The sequence below is a fragment of the Leuciscus leuciscus genome (genome assembly GCF_965113295.1).
Source record: "Leuciscus leuciscus genome assembly, chromosome: 6".
Classification (NCBI taxonomy): domain Eukaryota; kingdom Metazoa; phylum Chordata; class Actinopteri; order Cypriniformes; family Leuciscidae; genus Leuciscus; species Leuciscus leuciscus.
This window is the reverse complement of record NC_138730.1, coordinates 7679393-7698729: the sequence shown is the minus strand read 5'-3', so window position 1 is coordinate 7698729 and position 19337 is coordinate 7679393. Positions and strand designations below refer to the sequence as shown.

The 19337-nt window shown below is 36.7% G+C and overlaps 2 protein-coding genes across 3 annotated transcripts in view; one reads left to right on the top strand and one right to left on the bottom strand.

Moving 5' to 3' along the window:
* Nucleotides 1–19337, bottom strand: part of LOC309502032 (ribonuclease inhibitor-like) — a 116664-nt gene that overhangs the window by 1005 nt on the left and 96322 nt on the right. The window contains exons 2-3 of one of the 2 annotated variants that reach the window (XR_014207068.1): nt 4218–4335; nt 424–527 (exon numbers count right to left, since the gene is read on the bottom strand). Coding sequence is in view for 1 of the 2 variants with exons in the window: in XM_082174357.1 (XP_082030483.1) it covers nt 357–527 (171 nt within the window). In the remaining variant the exon portion in view is untranslated. Of the gene's footprint in view, nt 1–356; nt 528–4217; nt 4336–19337 lie in introns of those variants that run through there. The other variant, XM_082174357.1, reaches the window with a different exon arrangement.
* LOC309501938 (dynein regulatory complex subunit 7-like) overlaps nt 5470–19337 on the top strand; it is a 143227-nt gene continuing 129359 nt past the window's right edge. The window contains exons 1-2 of the mRNA XM_082174231.1: nt 5470–5559; nt 5673–5794. Of these exons, the coding sequence (XP_082030357.1) occupies nt 5673–5794 (122 nt within the window). The 5' untranslated portion in view covers nt 5470–5559. The remainder of the gene's footprint in view (nt 5560–5672; nt 5795–19337) is intronic.

Sequence of the window (19337 nt, the reverse complement as noted above, 5' to 3'; positions counted from 1 at the left end):
TTATTCTAACTGACTTTGCCATTATTTGCATTAAAGAGTTAAAAGGAATAGTCAAACATTCGCTCACAATTAATGATCCACAGATATCATTAAAACCTTTTCATTCATGGAGTCAGATGAAATAACAAGAGAATACATATTCAGATGTATTGCATTTAATCAAAAAATACTTTGCCTCGAGAAAAGGACAGTAACACGTTAAGACCTTCCGCGCTGGTCGGATGCCGGACTTTGGGCCGATTTAGCGTGAGCTTACAAATCACTTACAGTTCAATAAGCTCAATAACACAGCAGCAGAAAAAGGCTGAACATTTCAAATACATTGTGTTTCATGTGTGAGTCATATATGATCTTACCACAGTGTCTCCAGTTTACAGTGAGGATCCTCCAGTACAGCAGAGAGCAGAGGAACTGAATCTCCTAGTTTATTCCCAGACAGATCCAGTTCTCTCAGGTGTGAGGGGTTTGATCTCAGAGCTGAAGCCAGAGCAGAACAACCTTCATCTGTGACTCCACAATCCCACAACCTGTAGAGAACAATGACACACTCTTCACTCTCTCAGTTCAGATCAGATCAGTTTAACACAAGGGTCCGCAGCCGTACTGCAGGGGTCCGTCAATTAATGCTTGATCACAAATCATTTTTTGTTAAAAAATTCAAACATGGGTAAAAAACATCACTAAGTCAAATTTAAATATAAGCACTCTCAAACGAATGCAAGATCTTCCTCAAACAACCTTCATCTGTGACTCCACAATATTTCAACCTGTAGAGAACAATGTGTAAACAGTGTGTAAAATGACTATTTTATTAAAGATTGCCCATGAACTTGAGGAGAAACTGAGGGACAAATGCCATGCAGAGTGATAAAGAGATAACATTAATAACACCTGAAGTGTAACTTTATCAATTAAATGTACTATATTTTAGTTCAATAATATTCATTTAATATTTTGAAGATATTTTTGTTTCTAAATATTTGTCCAATAATGATCCATTAATGGCCATTTTTTTCTAATATGTTTATTACTTATATTACAATTAGATTTCATGCTTAGCATTTAGCATGCTAATATATGCTATTGCTAATTAATAGTTTCGTAGCAATCTAATACAATCTTATAACTCAGTCATGTGACACAAATATAAGAAATTGAATGAATTAATCCAGTTAGGGAACCATATTAAAATCACTTTAAAACTTCTTAATTGGGTTACTTGGAAATGACTTGATTCCACGATGCTGACATTATGTGAACAAATTATCTTTGTTGAACTTAAACTGTCAATAAACTTTGAGGGCTACACTAACAGAGAGTGTCAGCTTCCCGAAAAATACAAGGAAGACTTTTCCAGAGTTTAGGTGCTAAAGGGGAAAAGGATCTACCGCCTGCTGTTGATTTTGATATTCTATTATCAACTGGCCGGAATTTTGAGATCGCAATAGACGTGAAGGACTATAATGTGTTAAGAGCTCACTCAATTACTGGGGAGATAAACCATTTAGTGCTTTGTAAGTAATCAGCAATAGTTTAAAACGTATACAATGTTCAATAGGGAGCAAATGCAGTGTTGACAGAACCGGGCTAATATGTGAATACTTCCTGGTTCTGGTAAGAGCTCAAGCTGCTGCGTTTTGGACCAGCTGTAGTTTGTTTATTATGCGTGCAGGGCAACCACCCAGTATAGCAATATAATAATATAGCCTTGATGTCAGAATGCATGAACTAACTGTTCTGCATTTGTCATTGAGAGCATATGACGTCATTTAGATATATTTTTAAGATGGAAGGCTTAATAGGACCATAGACATTTAAATACAATTAGGACTACCAAATTGCCAGTTTTTGGCTAGAAGCAAGAGAATCATGTGACGTGACTCATCCTATTGACCCTGTTAACATTTTTTCCAGTAGCAGTTTTAACATTAAGTGACATGGCATCTGACTCAAACCAATGGCGTATGTCATTATGCTTATTGGCACATTCCGGTCTTCATTGATATTTCCGCAACACACCGACACTGACATGACACCTGACTGACACAGTCGCGGAACATGTCACCGTATGTTGTGAACTTGTGACACCTCCAGTAGTGACTGACAGATGAATCGACGTCTATACTGACATAATTGTGACACAAAATCCTAAATAAATAGCCTAATTTTGTGATATTTTATATATCAATTAAATGCATTAAAGTCAGTAATATTTTTTTGAGATCTGTTCAACTTTATGCAAATGAAGAGCGACTTTTGGGAGCGACAACCAATAGGAGTGAAGTCAGTGGAGCGCACGTGATCCGTCACTCTTCAGTGCCGACCGAGGCAAGTTGGATGAGAAACTCATTTTAGCAGTCAGAAACGGTCCTATAATTTATGATAGGTCTCTGTGTACATACAGTGGTACTCGTCATGCTGACCCCGAGACTGAATGGTTTCGTGAACCCAGATAGACCGGCATTTGCCCGTTTGCTGCAGTTAAATAGCCGCGATGGCAAAGATCACTCGCTGTTTCTCGTTCATCTTTAATATTATGCAGTTTATGTATTAAAGTATTAATTTCATTTATATTTAGACTTTTCCTTACAAAACGTTTGTTTGTAGCAGCAAAAAAACGGATTTGTTGTCTACAACATGGAGTAACATCCGTGAATGTCACTCACAAACATTACTAGGCAACCAGTAATGGGAACACCCACTAGCAATCTCATCGCAAGCCACTAGCGACATGTAGCAACAAAGTCACTTGTAGTGTGAACGCAGCTTAATGTATTAACAGTCGCGTTTGTTACTGTAAACCTTTATTTTTGCGTGATGCTGCACGGACGCACGCCAGTAGGTGTCAGTATAAGGGCCGTTGACAGGTATGAACTTTGGTGGGGAACTGCCAGAGACAAACAAAATTATGTCAAAATGACCGCCTTAGTGAATATTCACGTAAACACAGTCGGTTGTTTCTTAAATTAAACGTACAATATGTAATTTTTTCGCCGCTAGGGGTCGCTAACCTCTTACAATAACAAAGGCGTAGTTTGATGACGCAACATTTGCTAAGAATTATGGATCTTGTCGTCAACGTCAAGCCAACCGATCTAATAATGTTTATGGATGAGTAAATACATCGATGTTTTTATCATGACTGTGATATGAAGCAGGTCGGCATTGCTAAGAGACAGCTATCAGCTCCACACGCGGCGCGAGTCCCGCGGATATAAAAGGAATATGGACATTTCATTCTACCGAACTACACGCAAGTGCAGAATTACTACTCACAGGTCCGTTTATTAGACAAATTAAACGTGTGAGGTAACGCAGCGCTGTTTCACTTGGTCTAACATTACACTATCACACTAAACTGCATTTGAATGTGTTGAAATTTATGTTATTCTATGTGTTAGTTTGTCTGTATGAGATAGCAGTAAGTTAGAGCAACATTAGAATAACATACAGATCATATTCTAACATTTTATCATTGTTGAACTATATAACATTGATTAGTTTTATGTAAATGTGCTCACCTGTTTAATAAAGTACATGTAGGAGCGGTCGAAGTCTCGGACGTGAAGCTCTCGGCATCTCGAAAACACCGCGCTGAAAAGGATTCTCGTTTTAGTTCTCCTTTTTTGAACGAAACAACAACAGCGTGCAGATAGACATTACGAACTACACAGTTGTCCACGTCTGTCGCCTTGGTTACTATCAGAGGGCTGTGGTTGCTATGGCAGTACGAGCGGAAACCAGGGAGAACGCGGATATGACGCCATTGATGGAAATAAAGAAACGGTCCGTGTCTTCGAATTAAATTACAAATTTCTCCTGGTTTGAAATTTGTTGGAAACAGTCGGGATAATGTAAGTACACAACTAAAAAAAATATATAACATAGATATAGTGATTTTTGCTATTTTTAAAGCAAAAAAACTACATATTGTACCTTTAATGTAAAGCAGCCTTTTCACTGCACGACATTTGGACTCTTGGAATTTTCCACCCAGTGGCAGGCGTAATGATCTGTTATTATGACAGTTTGCGACAACATGTAGTTAAAATGTTCAAATGATGCACTTCAAATGCTGTTACATTTTGTTTGTATTTTTGTATTTTGTACTTTTTTCACAGCAGTATTTTGTATTGTATTTAAATACATTTGATCAGTAAGTATTTGTAATTTGTAATTAAATACTTTTTGATGTATTTGTGCCCATCTCTGCTCACCAGTCAGCAAACTACTATGTCAAGAAACTCTATAGGGTGCGTCTGTCCAAATCCAGGGACCCTGACCTCCACCCCGGGTGCGTTCGATGTCTTGCGACTTGTCCTTTTGTACACAATTCTGCGCAAAAAGATGCAGCAGTGAAATTCAAATCAAGTTCGAGTCAAAGCAAAACAAGAAGTTGTATTTTAAATGCATTCCTAAAAGGTTACAAAGCAGGGAGGCTTTAGTTCAAATATATCACAGCTTCTGATAATAAAAGTAGTTAGGACAGTAGATTTGCTACTAATATTGATTATCATACATTGGCCTGTCCTTATGACATCAGCCTTCGAGAACCCTCCAAAAGCAATAGACAAAAGGTCAATGACCTGAAATACAGAACTGAGGATGATTAGGAAACAGTTGTCAATAAATCAGAGGTACCTAGAAATGGTTGCTCTGTTCATTTGTGCACTAAACAAGCAGTGTAAATATTAAGTAATACTACATTTCAAGCATATATATATATATATAAACATGTTCAGGTCCATCCAGAGAGGAAACCAGTCCTCAGTTTTCTTGTAACACATCCGCACTGGTGCACTACCAGTGTGGGCTTGTCTATTTTGGCCTCCAGGCGATTACCCAAATTTCCAGGTACTGTTTCAAAGGGGTAAAAAAGTATTTATTTATTTATTTATTATTTTACCAGACACATATTTTGTTACCAAAGATGGACCTTACAACAAACTTCACAATATATGAATTTGAACTTGCCTAAAAGTGAGGTCACTCTGTTATCTTATCTATGTTATACACAAGATAACAACATACAACAATGCATGGTATGCTTTTTACTAAATGAATGAACCAAACACTTTAAACAAAATATCCAAACTGTGTAAGATCGCTTACCTATGATAAGAGGAGGAGTGCTATTGTTTATGACGGGAGGTTTGGCTGTCGGAGGGAAAATAACGTTAAATAACCAGAATCCAGAGCTCTGGTGCAGTGCAATCAGAAGAAATGTGACACAAAAAAAAAAAAAAATGTTTTTACGGTCTCCTCCAGCGGGCGTACGTTAGTTCTCAGAGTAATGAGACACGTGACGCTCTGTCTCAACTGCCTGTATCCAATTTTATGTCCTAAACACTCGTTTTGGGGGGTCGAGAGCTAATGAAAACTTATTTCTGTCTTTTGTTACGCAAGAAATGACAAGGAGGCAGCCGTGCCGTGGGCCCTCGCTGCTATGGAAACCACATTTCAAATTGTAAACAAACGGCAGTTACTACCAATCGTCGCTTTAAAAAAAGTAATTTCAGAACGAACGGAGAATAGTTTTAATTGAACTGCAAGTATACTGTAAGTATATCCGCCTTAACTGTAACATAACGAACTGTATAATACATTATTAATTTTTAGTTTAGAAGTTGTTTGTATATCTCTCAGTATGTGTACGTTATGACTTGTTTTAGATGGAGGTGTTCCCGAAGGCAGATTGTGAAAAGGACGCTAACGTTACTATAACAGATGATGGAGTTCAAGAATTGAAGAGCAGGCTGTCTAACATACGGATAACCCCCACAGTTGCACACATGTGAGGTTAACTTACTAAAGTTCAAAAACATGTGGTAAACTCTTGTTAAAGCACTGAGCAGTGTTTCTCCATAGGAGTTCCTCCCAGAGGAACAGGTGGATGTTTACAACGGCCTTAATCATTAGCCACAAACATGGGTGGTATATTATCGGGTCATGCATGTGTGGGGTAGTAGACCAAGGTCAAACACCTCCAATTTTTTACCTTTACAAAACTATAGGGTACATTTGTGTACAGAGTAACTGTTAAGTTGACGTTAAAACCCACCTAAGTTACCACGGGCTCAATCTATAACGTTAGTGGACTGTATTAAAGGAAGAATGTCATGAAGCTGGTCAAGAAAAGGTCCAGGTCAGGGTTATTAATAGCTAACTAAATCTGAAACCATAAAAACATTTTTGCTTCTTGAAATAGAATAACCGTTTACTCAAATTAAACAAATTAATACCAACCTTGAACTTATTTTATTTCACCCTGTCGCTGGTTTATGGTTTGTACCTCCTCAGACCTCTGTTTGTAAAGACTCACCACTAAGTTACTGACCGGGAGCAACCCACAAGCCTTGCCTTTTCAGAGATACTTTGACCCAGTCACCTTGCCATAAAAATGTCAAAGTCACTCAGATCTTTATTCCATTTCTCCAGCATCCAACACTGATCACAAAAACTGATTGTTTGCTTACCATCTAATCTATCCAGACCTTAATATGTGGCCTTGTTAGGAGATGATGATATACATTACATGCAAGTGATGCTCATCATTTTAAGAGTCAAACAACAATGAAACATTTTTTTATTGATTGGTCTTTATTTTTTACTGTTTCAGAGCAAAGCCAAGACCTCAAGTTGACCTTTCCAAATGTCCATCCTCATATAAGGAGAACTCCTCACAGGAGAAGCGCATACTTGAGCTTGCTGAAAACTTCCGTCAGCAATATGCTTTTGTATATCCTTATAACAAACCGCTTCTTCTGTGCCCTGTAAACGAGTGCGGCGTTCAGGTGCGTACAGCAAATACGCTTTCCAGACATGGCAACATTACCACAAATGACTTAAATACTCTTTTGTTTTCATGATGTTTTCTTATTTCACTGTACATCTACAGAAATTTGTAAGCACCACCTTGCGAAGGACATTGCTGCCGTATCCTGAGCTGTACAACTGGGAGGGATGTGCCAGTTTTGTGTCTGATTATCTCTCGCTGGAGCTCTTGGATCCACCAACTGAACTTGTGAGAATTACCGACTGTTTCCCTATTAATTTCCCGATCTAACTTGACTTATGAGGGTTGTTTTCGCCTTTTGGACTCGAAAACATGTATTTTATTTCATTTCTGTTCTATTTAGCCCAAGCAGCTGTCATCGCCCACCTGGGCTCTGCAGACTCAGAGAGGCACATGTTTTGATTACTCCAGTGTGTTGTGTAGCCTGTTGTTGGGTGCAGGATACAACGCTTACTGCGTCAGTGGGTACGCTACTAAAGAGATGTGTCTTCTCGATCAGTCACGGCAAGAATGTCCCTTACTGCAGACTCCAATCCAAGTAAGTACGGAGTTAAAACCACACACTAGATCACTAGCATGTAGAACAAGTTTTATGGCATGTACATTTAAACAACTCATCACTCACTCATGTTTGATTATTTATATGTGACGATGACTTTAAAATGGGTTTTCAGCCTCTTTCAGGCCCCTTGGCGGATAGATATACAGAGCAGAAACTAAAACCTTAACTGAAAAAAAAAAATAACTCATGTTTTCAGCTAGTTGCCAATGCAACATCTCTCATTTTATTTTATTTTAACTTGATGTACTAAATAACTAAAAATAAAATAAAAACACTATAGAAATAAATATTAAAAAAAACTTCAAAATGACAAAAACAACAAAATTACTAAAACTTTAAAATGAAAAAGGAAAATATACAAAGAAAAAATTATACTAAATATTAATAAAACATATAATAATATCTCAATGATACTAAAAATAAGTAACACTGATAGAGGGCAGGAAATAAAATAAAATTGAGAATTGATTTGAAGCCTGACCTGTGACATGCAAATGGTACCATATTTATTTATATTCATGCTTTCTGAAGCCTAAATTGCAAAACTGTAATTATAAATAAATTATGTTTATAGAAAATCATAAATTATCAGTTTCATAATCTATTGATATAAAATCACCATATATATGTACATTACTTGATTTTACACTACTTAATATTACTTGTTACACACTTATTTTAATATGGTAGGACAATGTAACCTTTAGCTGAACCAGAGCTGCCAACTCTCACACATTCACCGTGAGACTCACGCAATTTACACTTTCCACACGCTCTCACGCCACACATCCATTTTCTCACGCACAGAAAAATCGCGAAGCAAAGAGGACACAGAGACCGACTAGACTAGACAGAGCAGGTTACTTATGATATAATAAAATCTCAGCTCTCAGATTCTGTCACTTTTATTAAATTCAAACAATAAATACCGTTTTGGCGCTTGTAAATGTGACGTGACAGATCCCTAGCGGCACGTGAACCGATCATCTCTACTAGCTAATAGTAAATAAACACAAATGAACACTGTTGAAAGGGCTACAACTTGCCGAAATGTATATTCCTCATACATAATATCGACCAATCAATCAAACAAAGGGGTCAATAAAACAGCTGGAGAACAATGTCACATATATAACATTTACCTCAGGAAAGCCATTTGATGACCATAACAATATAGGCTATAGCACGTTAGTTGGCTAGAAAAAAAGAGCTATAGAGAGTATTTTGCTAAATGTGTACTATATTACATATTTATTATATTTTTACTTTATAATAATGATATTTCATATCATTAAATAAAGTTGTTATTATAATAAAAAATCACATTATATTTATTTGAGTTATTTGTAACCTTAAATAATACTGCCAGCTGATAAGGCTCTCTGTACAGCATTAGGTTGAGTTGTTTTTTTCTTGAGAAAAATGAATGCCTATCTTGTGCACCTAATATTTATCCAAATGAGTCGATATTAAATCAAATCACAATAATTGAATTGAATTGAAATAATAAAAAAGCATAGCTTACCAGAAATTGTACCATGTAAACATTGTAACATGTTGTCACTAAACCTAATAAAATTCAGTTTAGTTACTAAAATGTGTTGACAATCACAATACATTTATTGTGATGCAATATTTTTTTTACATCCCCCCCCAATCCCCACCCCGTCATAAATCACACTCCAAGCAAAACTCAAAAGTTGGCAGCTATGGCTGAACTTTAGCTTTTCTTTAAATTAAGGGGTTAAAGTTAATATTGAGGGCCCGAGCACCGATGGTGTGAGGACCCTATTGGAATTGCTCAGTTTATGTATTTTTATATATTTCCACATATTTTTATATATTTTAACAAAGTTTCACAGTTTTGTAAATAAATCAAAGATTTTCGGAGTACGTTTTACAAGGAAATACCATTTCAGTCTTCCTACTTCAAAATTTCACGTTTTATTTAAAGGTGCAGTAAGCGATTTCTGACAGGGTTCCCGCGGGGTCTTAAAAAGTATAAAATTCTGAACTTTAAATTTCCATCCATCCATATTTTTTTCATAAGAAAAAAATTCTCAGCTCTCAGATTCTGTCCATTTTATTACGAAATTCAGACAATAAATACCATTTTGGTGCTTGTAAATGTGACTTGACCGATCGCTGTAGCGCCTCAGTTCAAGCAAACCAATCATCTGTTACTTTTTATTTAAAGATACAGTACAACTTACCGAAAGGTATTTATGCCTCGTACATAATATCGATCAATCAGTGTTTTCAGAGGTCAGTAAAACTGCAGGTGAACAATTATATCACAGAACGTTACATTTACCTCAGGAAAGCCATTTAATGACCAACATGTTAGTTGACTAGAAAAAATAGTATTTTGCTAAATATGTGCACTATATTACATTTGTATTATATTTTTACTTGTGTCATAATTGTTATTATAATGAAAACCAAATTATATTTAATTTAATTTGTTAATTTTTAACCTTTAATAATACCATCTAAAGGGGCTCTCTGTATGTTTACAGCATTATGTATTTCTTGAGAAAAATTAACATGTAGGCTATCCACTGTAGCAAAGAGTCAATATTGAATCAAGATTGAAATCAAATCCCAAGAATTGAATTGAAATCGTGAAAATTGTGTAAAATTCTGTTTAGTTACCTAATGTTTTGACAATCACAATTACACCTATTGTGATGCAAGCTGTTTTTTTTCTACATCCTCCCCAATCCATCTGTTTCTCTTGAGCAATTAAAATATCGTGATAATACCGTATACCGTGATAAAAGCTCAATCAATTAATCGCAGCATGAAAATTTGATACCGGTACATGCCTAATGCCATTTCATCTCTAGTTATGATCAACTAAAATCAACTAATTATGTGTTTTTTTACAGTATAATATGCGAAGTACAATTTTCTATAAACAAAATTATATCTGATTCTGTTCTTTTCTCTGACACACGTTGTTGGGTGTGGAAGGTTACTAATGTGATTGCTTTATCTGTAAATTAAATTAATATTTTTTTGGCAATGCAAAAAATGTAGGTCTTAAATTTCAATCTTTATGGTCTTAAAATGTCTTAAATTTGACTTACTGAAACCTGCAAGAACCCTGTTCTGAGGAACACTGATATTTGAAATCAATCCCAAAAAACACACCCCACCCTTCATTGCTCGAGCCCCGAAAAGCAGGAAACTGCAATGCAAGGGGGGATGTCTCTTTATCACAGCTGAAGCTGAGCAAAATAATGCAAAGACTTTCAACAGCGTTTCTTAGAAATTACTGCACCTTTAATGTTACTTGCAGTTACTTAGTGAAATTTACCATCAATTTCTAATAAAAAATGTTTACAGTGTAGTTTGAGCAGGCTCTCTGAAGTATGTCCACAGATGCCTTAGAGGTTGTAGAACAATTGTTGAAGAGCACAGCTTTAACACCAATTGCCTTGAGTGGTCGTATTGAAATCAGTTACTTCTGAAAACCTAAACTGGATGAATTCATGTTATGGATTATTTTGTATGATCTGCTCAGGAGAAAACAGAGGAACCGAAGAAGACAAAGAGTAAAAACTCTGTGAAACGCCGACCCAACTTGAACAGCCTCTTTGAAAAGCGTCAAGAGGAGAAACGGCACACAGAAGCTAAAGAAGCTGCACTGAAGGAACAACTGGAACAAGCTGAGAGACTTCAGAAGGTTGGACAGAGAATGTTTCAGTGAAATTCAGGAGAGTTTTTGTTTGTTTTGCATTTTCACCGGTTCCTTTTAAACAGGAGGAAGAACGTCCAACACCCGACCCTCTTCTGGGCTTGAGAGTTCACAGCTGGGTTCTGGTGCTCTCAGGGAACCGGGACGAACCTAAGAACTTCTTCATTGACCCTCTGACAGGCAAGAGCTACTCCCCCACCAATGAGAACTTTCTGGGCATAGAGAGTGTCTGGAACCATCAAAACTACTGGGTCAACAAGCAAGACTGCAGTTTCGGTTGTAGGGTCAGTGTCTCTGAGTGTGGATGTAATATTAATGTGAGGATGACAAGCATTGGAAAGTTCACCGAGTCTGTTTGTGTCTGCAGGAGATTACCTTTGACATGGACGATCTATCAAAGTGGGAGTATATGCTGTGTGACCCAAGTAGCCAATCTATGTCAAACATTTCTGAGCCAAAGACACTCCAAGAGTCAGAAGATGTGGAAGAAGTACAGAAAAACTGTTCCTTATTTCTAATTTTTCTAATGTTTTGATCCCATTACTGATTTAAAGAGATAGTTCACCCAAACATGAAAAATCTGTCATCATTTACTCACCCTCATGTTGTGTTCCAAACCTGTATACATTTCTTTGTTCTGTTAAACACAAATGAAGATATTTTGAAGAATATTTATAACCAAACAGTTGTTATGCACCATTGACTTCCATAGTCTAAAGATATCAAAATATCTTCCTTTGTGTTCAGCAGAACAAAGAAATGTATACAGGTTTGGAACAACTTGAGGGTTAGTAAATGATGACAGATGTTCATTTTTGTGGGAACTATCCCTTTAACTGTTGAAGGGCCCATTCCACACTAAACCTGCTAAGAATCTATTACATCAGATGTAACCACCTATTATTTTTTCTTCTCAAGGAGGAAATGGATGAGCTGAAAGTGTTTGAAATGCCTCCATCTTGGGTGACTAAAGTAGCTATTGCACCCCCAGGTCAAGTTCTCACTCTCACTCTTACACATAGCCTTTCATCCCTTATCCACTATCTCTTGAGGTTAATTAATCATCAAGTGTTCTGTTTTTATTTTGTATCTTTATAGATGTGGAAATGCGTTTTCCAGGCGGTATGAAGGTTTTCCAGTACAGGAAAGCCAGGCTGGAGAAGTTTGCCCCTTACTTTCTGAAAGATGGTCTTGTGACCAAACTCACCGTTTATAAAGACCTTGATTGTAAGACCTTTGCAGATGTTTTTGTTTTCAACATATAAAACATACCTCGTCATGTTGATCATGTACATCTAAATTAACAAAAAAATCATGTTAAAGGCATGGTTCACCCAAATCAAAAAGAATGCCTAAATAAATCAAATTTTATTATTTAAATATAATTAACAATAAAAAAAAAAAAAAATAAATCATTTATTATTTATAAGCACATTCTTTTAGCCTTTTAACCTGTGTGTTGACATGTTAAGTATAAATTCTCACTGTGTCACTTTCATAAATAAATATTATGCATATTAAAATATTATAAATATTGAATTGTTATTTGAATTGTTATTATTATTGTTATTGAATATTATTTATTTATTTGCATGTTATTTTAGCATTTAGCTTGTGTGTTGACACTCTTTTATTTTATTTGATCAGGCACACAACCCAGCACTATTAAGGAATGGTTCAGTCACCGAAGTGACTGTCTTGATGAGAGAGAACATCACACAGACAGCAATGTGACATCTGAGCATTTCAGGCCTGGAAGAAGGGATGCTCTCAGATGTAATCTAACATACATTTTCTATATATTACCGATGTCAGTAAGCATGACTCGTTTCATTACGGATGACTCGTCAACTGGCATTTTAAAAGTTTCACTTTGTTTAGGCCACAGATACGTCACTTTAGTTCCTGTGACGGAGCGTCAGATGGACTTTTATAGTCAAACTCGCGCTGACGGTCTAGCCAGAAGAATCGAGAAGCCTTTCGAAATGACAGAAACCTTTGAAGATGGGACTGACTTCCTCTTTTATCGACATGTTGTTTACGGAAAGCATGTCAAAGTGTTTTGTGCTGAAGAGGTTTTTGAACTAGAGGTAATACTCTCTCAACAAACAGGCTTGACTATTAATCTTAAGCAGTTTAACCTTATAATATCTTGCTGGTATAACATTAACCAACAGTATACCAAAAGCTACATATTTTGCTTCTGGTGGCCTTGCTAACAATAAACAAAAATGATCATGGACATTTTGTTTGGGGTCTCCAACAGAGGGTGGAGGAGCGGTTCCACAGAGATCCTTCCAAGCCGGCAAGTAAAGATGTGGCTGAAAGGGTCTTTATGATGTCTGACAGACAGATCCGGGTGACCTATCATCGAGAGGACGACAAGATCTTCCCAGCTTGGCTCAACTTCATGAAACCTAAGGAACTGGAATTCTTGCAGGACGCACAAGCTTTTGATCCACAGATGGTTTCTGGCTTTCAGGTCTGATGTCACACATAAAGAATGACTTTTGTCAGTTCCATGATCAAAGTAAAACTACAGTGTTTTATTGGCACCTTAAAAAATAAATGAATAAATAAATCATACAAAACATACAAGAAACAAAGACAATGCTTTGAGAAAAATCTCAATAGGCCTTTTTATGATAAAGTCAACATTTTGAGAATAAAATCAAAACATTACAAAAATAAAGTGGTAATATTTATGAGAATAAAGTTAAAATTACAAGAGTAAGTCATAGCGATATGAGACTAAAATCGTAATGAGAAATTAATTGAAAACAGTTATGTAGAAAATGGAAAAGCGACAAGACATTTCTATTTCTGTCAAGTCACAATGTATAACTCCACCCACAGTAAAATCTCATTGGTCCAAATCTGATTCTAAATAACTGAATTTTATAGAAATCTTTGACTCCAAATTCTGTTCACTGAAGAAAAAGTTAAAAAAGAGTAAATGATAGAATTGTAATTTTGGGGTGAACTGTTCAACACAGTCTCATGACAATTCTTAAAAGACTTTTGGGGACTTTAGCTTATTCACCGTATCCCCCAGAGTTAAATAAGTCCATACATACCCTTTTCATCTCTGTGCGTGCCGTAACTCTGTCTGACTGACCACTCACTGTTGGTGAGGAGCAGAGAGTTCGCTCAGAGTTGGAGCAAATCACTCCGCAGAAGTAGCAGTGCTTTGCCTTCTGAGAATATAGTTCCCAGTATGTATACGGTTAGAAGATGGCTGTGTCTCATGTGACCTTGTTAGTTGTTCACGCTGTGACTAAACAAATCACAACATGTAAATAGGACAATTTTGGTGTTATTTTGTCACTTATTGGGAGCTAGGCTAGCAGTAGGTGCGTCAGACAGAGTTACGTCACGCATGGAGATGAAAAGGGTATGTATGGACTTATTTAACTCTATACAGTGATACGGTGAATAAGCTAAAGTCCCAAAAAGTCGGCGTGTTCCTTTAACTATTTTACGCTGGCTGGTGACAAACTGGTGGCCAATTCATATGATCTAATTCATACAATCTCGTTTTGTATGATCTCGTTTATACGTTTTCGTATGACCAGATAATTTATCACTGAGAGTTAGATTTAGGGGTGTGGTTTATTAAAAATAGTACTCTTTTCTGTGAATCCAAGTATATGTACAATCTCATTCATACAATCTTGTTTGTACATTTTCATATGACCAGCTATTTCGTCACTGAGGGTTAGTTTTAGGGGTGTAGTTTTACAAATAGTATGCTTTTCTACGAATCCAAGTATGTGAATTTGTATGAACTTTGTAAAATACTTACATTTTCTCTTGTGATCAGGCTGGAACTGTCTTTTTAAGCATAACATATGTTTGCTGTGAATTTGTCATGTCACAGCATTTTCGCAGCAAATGGAAAGATTGTCACGAGAACTTCGATATCAATATTATGGTTCATATTTTGTTGTCTTTGTGTTTACGGCTTGTTTCTTTTTGCATTTTCAGGTGGATCCAAAACCCTACAGCATCCCCCAGTTTAATGAAATGCTTGTGGAATTGATGAAAGACGAGGAGAAAGTTGACCTTCAGATCAGAGCTTCGGAAAAAACGGTATTACAGTTCCCAAGCATCACAACAAATGTTTTTGTTTAGCCAATCATAGTTCACACCGCAAGTCTAAATGCTCAATTCAGATTTTTTGCTCAGATCCGATTTTTTGATTGGCTGTTCACATTACCTTTTAAAATGTGACCTATATCTGATTGCAGTGTGAACTGTTTGAGGTTTCAAACTAACCCGCATGCGCAAAAGAACAATAACAATGACATGAGACGCAGCACGCGGTTGCACTAAAGTTTTGGAGGTTATGGATGGAGGAAGTAAGTATATTCACATTTATTTAAACATGTTTGTGTAATGGAAGCTGTAACATTAATGAGCAGATGCTGACTTTAATGTTAGGCTACTATCTATGTCTGTTGTGTCTAGGGCTTCATATTATTATAATTGTGACAAATGTCGACGTAGATTGACGTAAAAGTCGCATCAAATCCGCCTTGGTTGTTCACACTGCGGCCGCATTGAAAAAAATCAGATCTGTGTCTGATTTAGTACCACATATGTATGTTAGCGTGTGTGTTTCAGGTAAAGTCCATTCTTTCTTCGAGAAAAAAGGAGGAAAGTAATACTGATCTGCTGGTCTCTATATACAACACTATGAGGAACGAGATGGCCCATCGGCTCATGGAAGAAAAGGTGAATCAAGGCTTTAAACTAGTGGTTCTCAACAGGGGGCGTTCTTGTTGGAAGCAAGATTTTTGAAAGGATCTTCACGAGTTTAAATATATAACACACATTTTTGTTCATTTACTTTTATTCATTTTAAGCATTTAGTCATTTATTTGTAATAAACACTATTTAAAAAGTGTTAGGACTATGTATATGTTAAATTATGTTGTCAAACATATGCGCAGAGTGTGATGTCATATTGTGTGTGCACTATGGTGCGCGTGAAAGAAAACGTCAGCAGCGCTCAAAAAAACAAAAAAAAACATTCGTCCTCAGCCGCTCTACTCCTGACCGCAAGTCCACCGTCAGTGTTGTAGGTAGGCACTAGGCAGGTTTTTTTGTGTTCATTTCTATTGCACTTTGATTGAAAGCAGTATCAATAATGACAAAAATATGATGTGCAGTCAAGTTCGGGTGTGTGTATATGCTGTTTAAATGAGTGTTCTCACCGATACGCTTGTTGTGATTTGCGAAGTTTTGACGAGTTGTATTTTGACGACTTGATATTATTTCTTATTCAAAAGTTTAGAATGCCTAACATTCTAAAATCTTCCAGTTTAATGCGACATGTAGCCTGAGCTATGTATCCTTACTTTTGCAACGACTCTATTATTTTTCCAGTCATAGACCAGTGCTCAAAGCACTGACTAGAATCCAGCGCTGACAAGAATCGGCATTCACGTGCTCAAAAATGTGTTTGGCGCTGACAAAAATCCGGTGTTGCCTAAAATCCAGCGCTGACTAGAATCGTGCAGCGGAGGAATGGAAAATTGACAAGCCATTAAAAAGTATTGACTTAAACACTTAGATTTTTTCAAATATTTTCAATAAATCATGTTCCCATTCACTCCGGCGACGAATTTTTAAATTAATTAAACTAAATTATATTTATAAGGTAAAACGTTTACATTTTTAGGCATTAACTAATTCCAATCCCTAATGCCAAAATGTTTTCTTTGTTCACCAAGTAATTTACTGGTCAGGCATTATTGTTCACTCGCAAGACAGTAAGGAGAAAATGACAATTTGATGGATGATTTAAATATATTCTGCAATCACATTTTGGTTTTGTATTCATTCCGCCATCACATCTGAGCGTGAAACACTGCTTGGGTAGTTTCAAGATATAAAAATAATTAATAATACAATAATAATTTAATTGTTCATATGTGTTTATTCTTGTTAGAAGATTTTTTTTTTTTACTGATTATGAACACAAATTAATCACGACAAACCAAATTAATTATAATTGTATTAATTATACCATTGATGAAAACAATTTTTAAATCATGATTGTATTTATTTTTCGAAAGTAAGGTTAATGTAAGCAGCTTCTTGCAATACTCTCCTAAATGTGTAATAAAACCTAAGTGCAAACATTACTGCTTTAATGATAAAATAATGATAAATACCCTTTATTTTTCAGTGCATTTGTTTTACAATATATGGCTATTACTGTCATGGGATTAATATTATAACTATTATTATGTAGTAGTATAATGTAGACAGACACAACTAAAAGAGGTTTGAATTTTTCTTTGTTTAATTTGCTCACTGAAAATGGGTTGGAGCTTTTAATTTTGAACTCTCAAAGTGCACCAGATTGATGAATTTAACATTAAAATGCACAACATTTTCTTACGCCCCCCGAGGTCCACCCACTACAGATTTACCAAAAATCCTGTGAGAAACACTGGTATTGCTACGCCAATGCAGTTTATAGCTTGTATAGTTCTATTGAATTAATAAATGATACTTTTGCACTTATTTCATATGTTAACTCTCACTCGTTCCTGCTTGCTCATTAGTTTGGGGGTGGGGGGCGTTCAGGGACCTGGATATTGGATAGGGGGCACTGGCCCAAAAAAGGTTGAGAACCACTGCTTTAAACGGTCAACCACCTTCATCGCACTGATCCAAACTACCACCTACCTCTGATTCCTTTCATTCCTCAGGAACGGATGGCTGAAGAAAAGGAGCAGCAGCAGGAAGAGAAAGAGCTGGACCCGTTGGCTCCATAGACATAATAAATACATAGACGCCCTATTGGCCGCTTTGGAACGTTTCTGCGATACGTCAACGCGTCCACCATTTTGCGGAGGGCAAGACTGTGCTGTAATCAAATGCAAGTAAACAGGTGAGCTGCGGTTTTTCTGGATAAAACCCCCCAAAAATGACATTTATCAACCAGTGGTTTGTATGTGGTGTACAAAAAAGTTCCATCCCTAGTTATTTAAAATCTCTAATTTTAAAAGACTTATAAAATATTATTTTTTTAATAAGGAATGGCCAAAGCTCAGGCTTGTCATGTATTTGGCTTTTTATTCTTGGATAAGAATTGTGAACACCCCCATACTGAGATATAATTTAATTTTCACATTAAATTAAATAAAGTTTTCTTATTGTGGAAAAAGCATATTCTGTCATTGACCCGATTTTAGCAACAACAAAGATAACTGATGGATCCTTTATGGTAATACATATGATATGGTACAACTACAGTGCAATGCAAATAGTAAATATAAGATACATCGGCACATGGAAGAAAAGGTGAATCAAGGCTTTAAACCAGAGATAGGCAACTTCGGTCTTGTAGGGCCACTGTCCTGCAGAGTTTAGCTTCAGCCCTGACAAAAACTCTCCTGCCTGTATCTATCTAGTAATCCTGAAAACACTGATTGCCTTGTTCAGGTGTGTTTAATTAGAGTTGGAGCTAAACTCTGCAGGACAGTGGCCCTCCAGGACCGAAGTTGCCTATCCCTGCTTTAAACGGTCAACCACTTTCATCGCACTGATACAAACAACCACCTACCTCTGGTTCCTTTCATTCCTCAGGAACGGATGGCTAAAGAAAAGAAGCAGCGACAGGAAGAGAAAGAGCTGGACCTGTTGGCTCCTTTCCAGGCCCGACTGGGACAACCAGAAGCCCTCACGCACCAGCAGAGATGGGCAGTATTTTAATTAGTTGTTAGCCTCCTTGCCCCTTTAAAGGGGAAATGAAGCAGTCAATCAAGTTTACATGATTTACAAGATGGATTTCCACTATAATCAACAATTATATAAGAAACATGACAAATGTAAACATATAAAAGAAAAAAGAATAACCGTTATATCTTTCAGGGATTGTGCAGTATTCCAACATGTGACGTCACAGGGTTGGTTGGCTTTAATAAACCTGGCTGAATGTAGGAATATCCCGACATCAAACTGTCTACACCACAGTGTTTTGACCGCGAACAACTAACGACGTCTAACGTTATATGTTATATACAGCAGATGGACTCTGACACGGTGGGCATCGCAGTACAACAGCCACACTGACACCAGGTAGCGTTGCCGACCCGCTCTTCGCCCCAAACCACCACCGGCTGTTCGACATTACGACGTACCACTGCTCGGTTCCCACGCCGTATCGGCTCAAATGCATATATTAATACATGCTAACTTACATGGTGTTGACAAGAGACAGGAATATGATGGCAGACATCGCGAACAATGTTTCCATG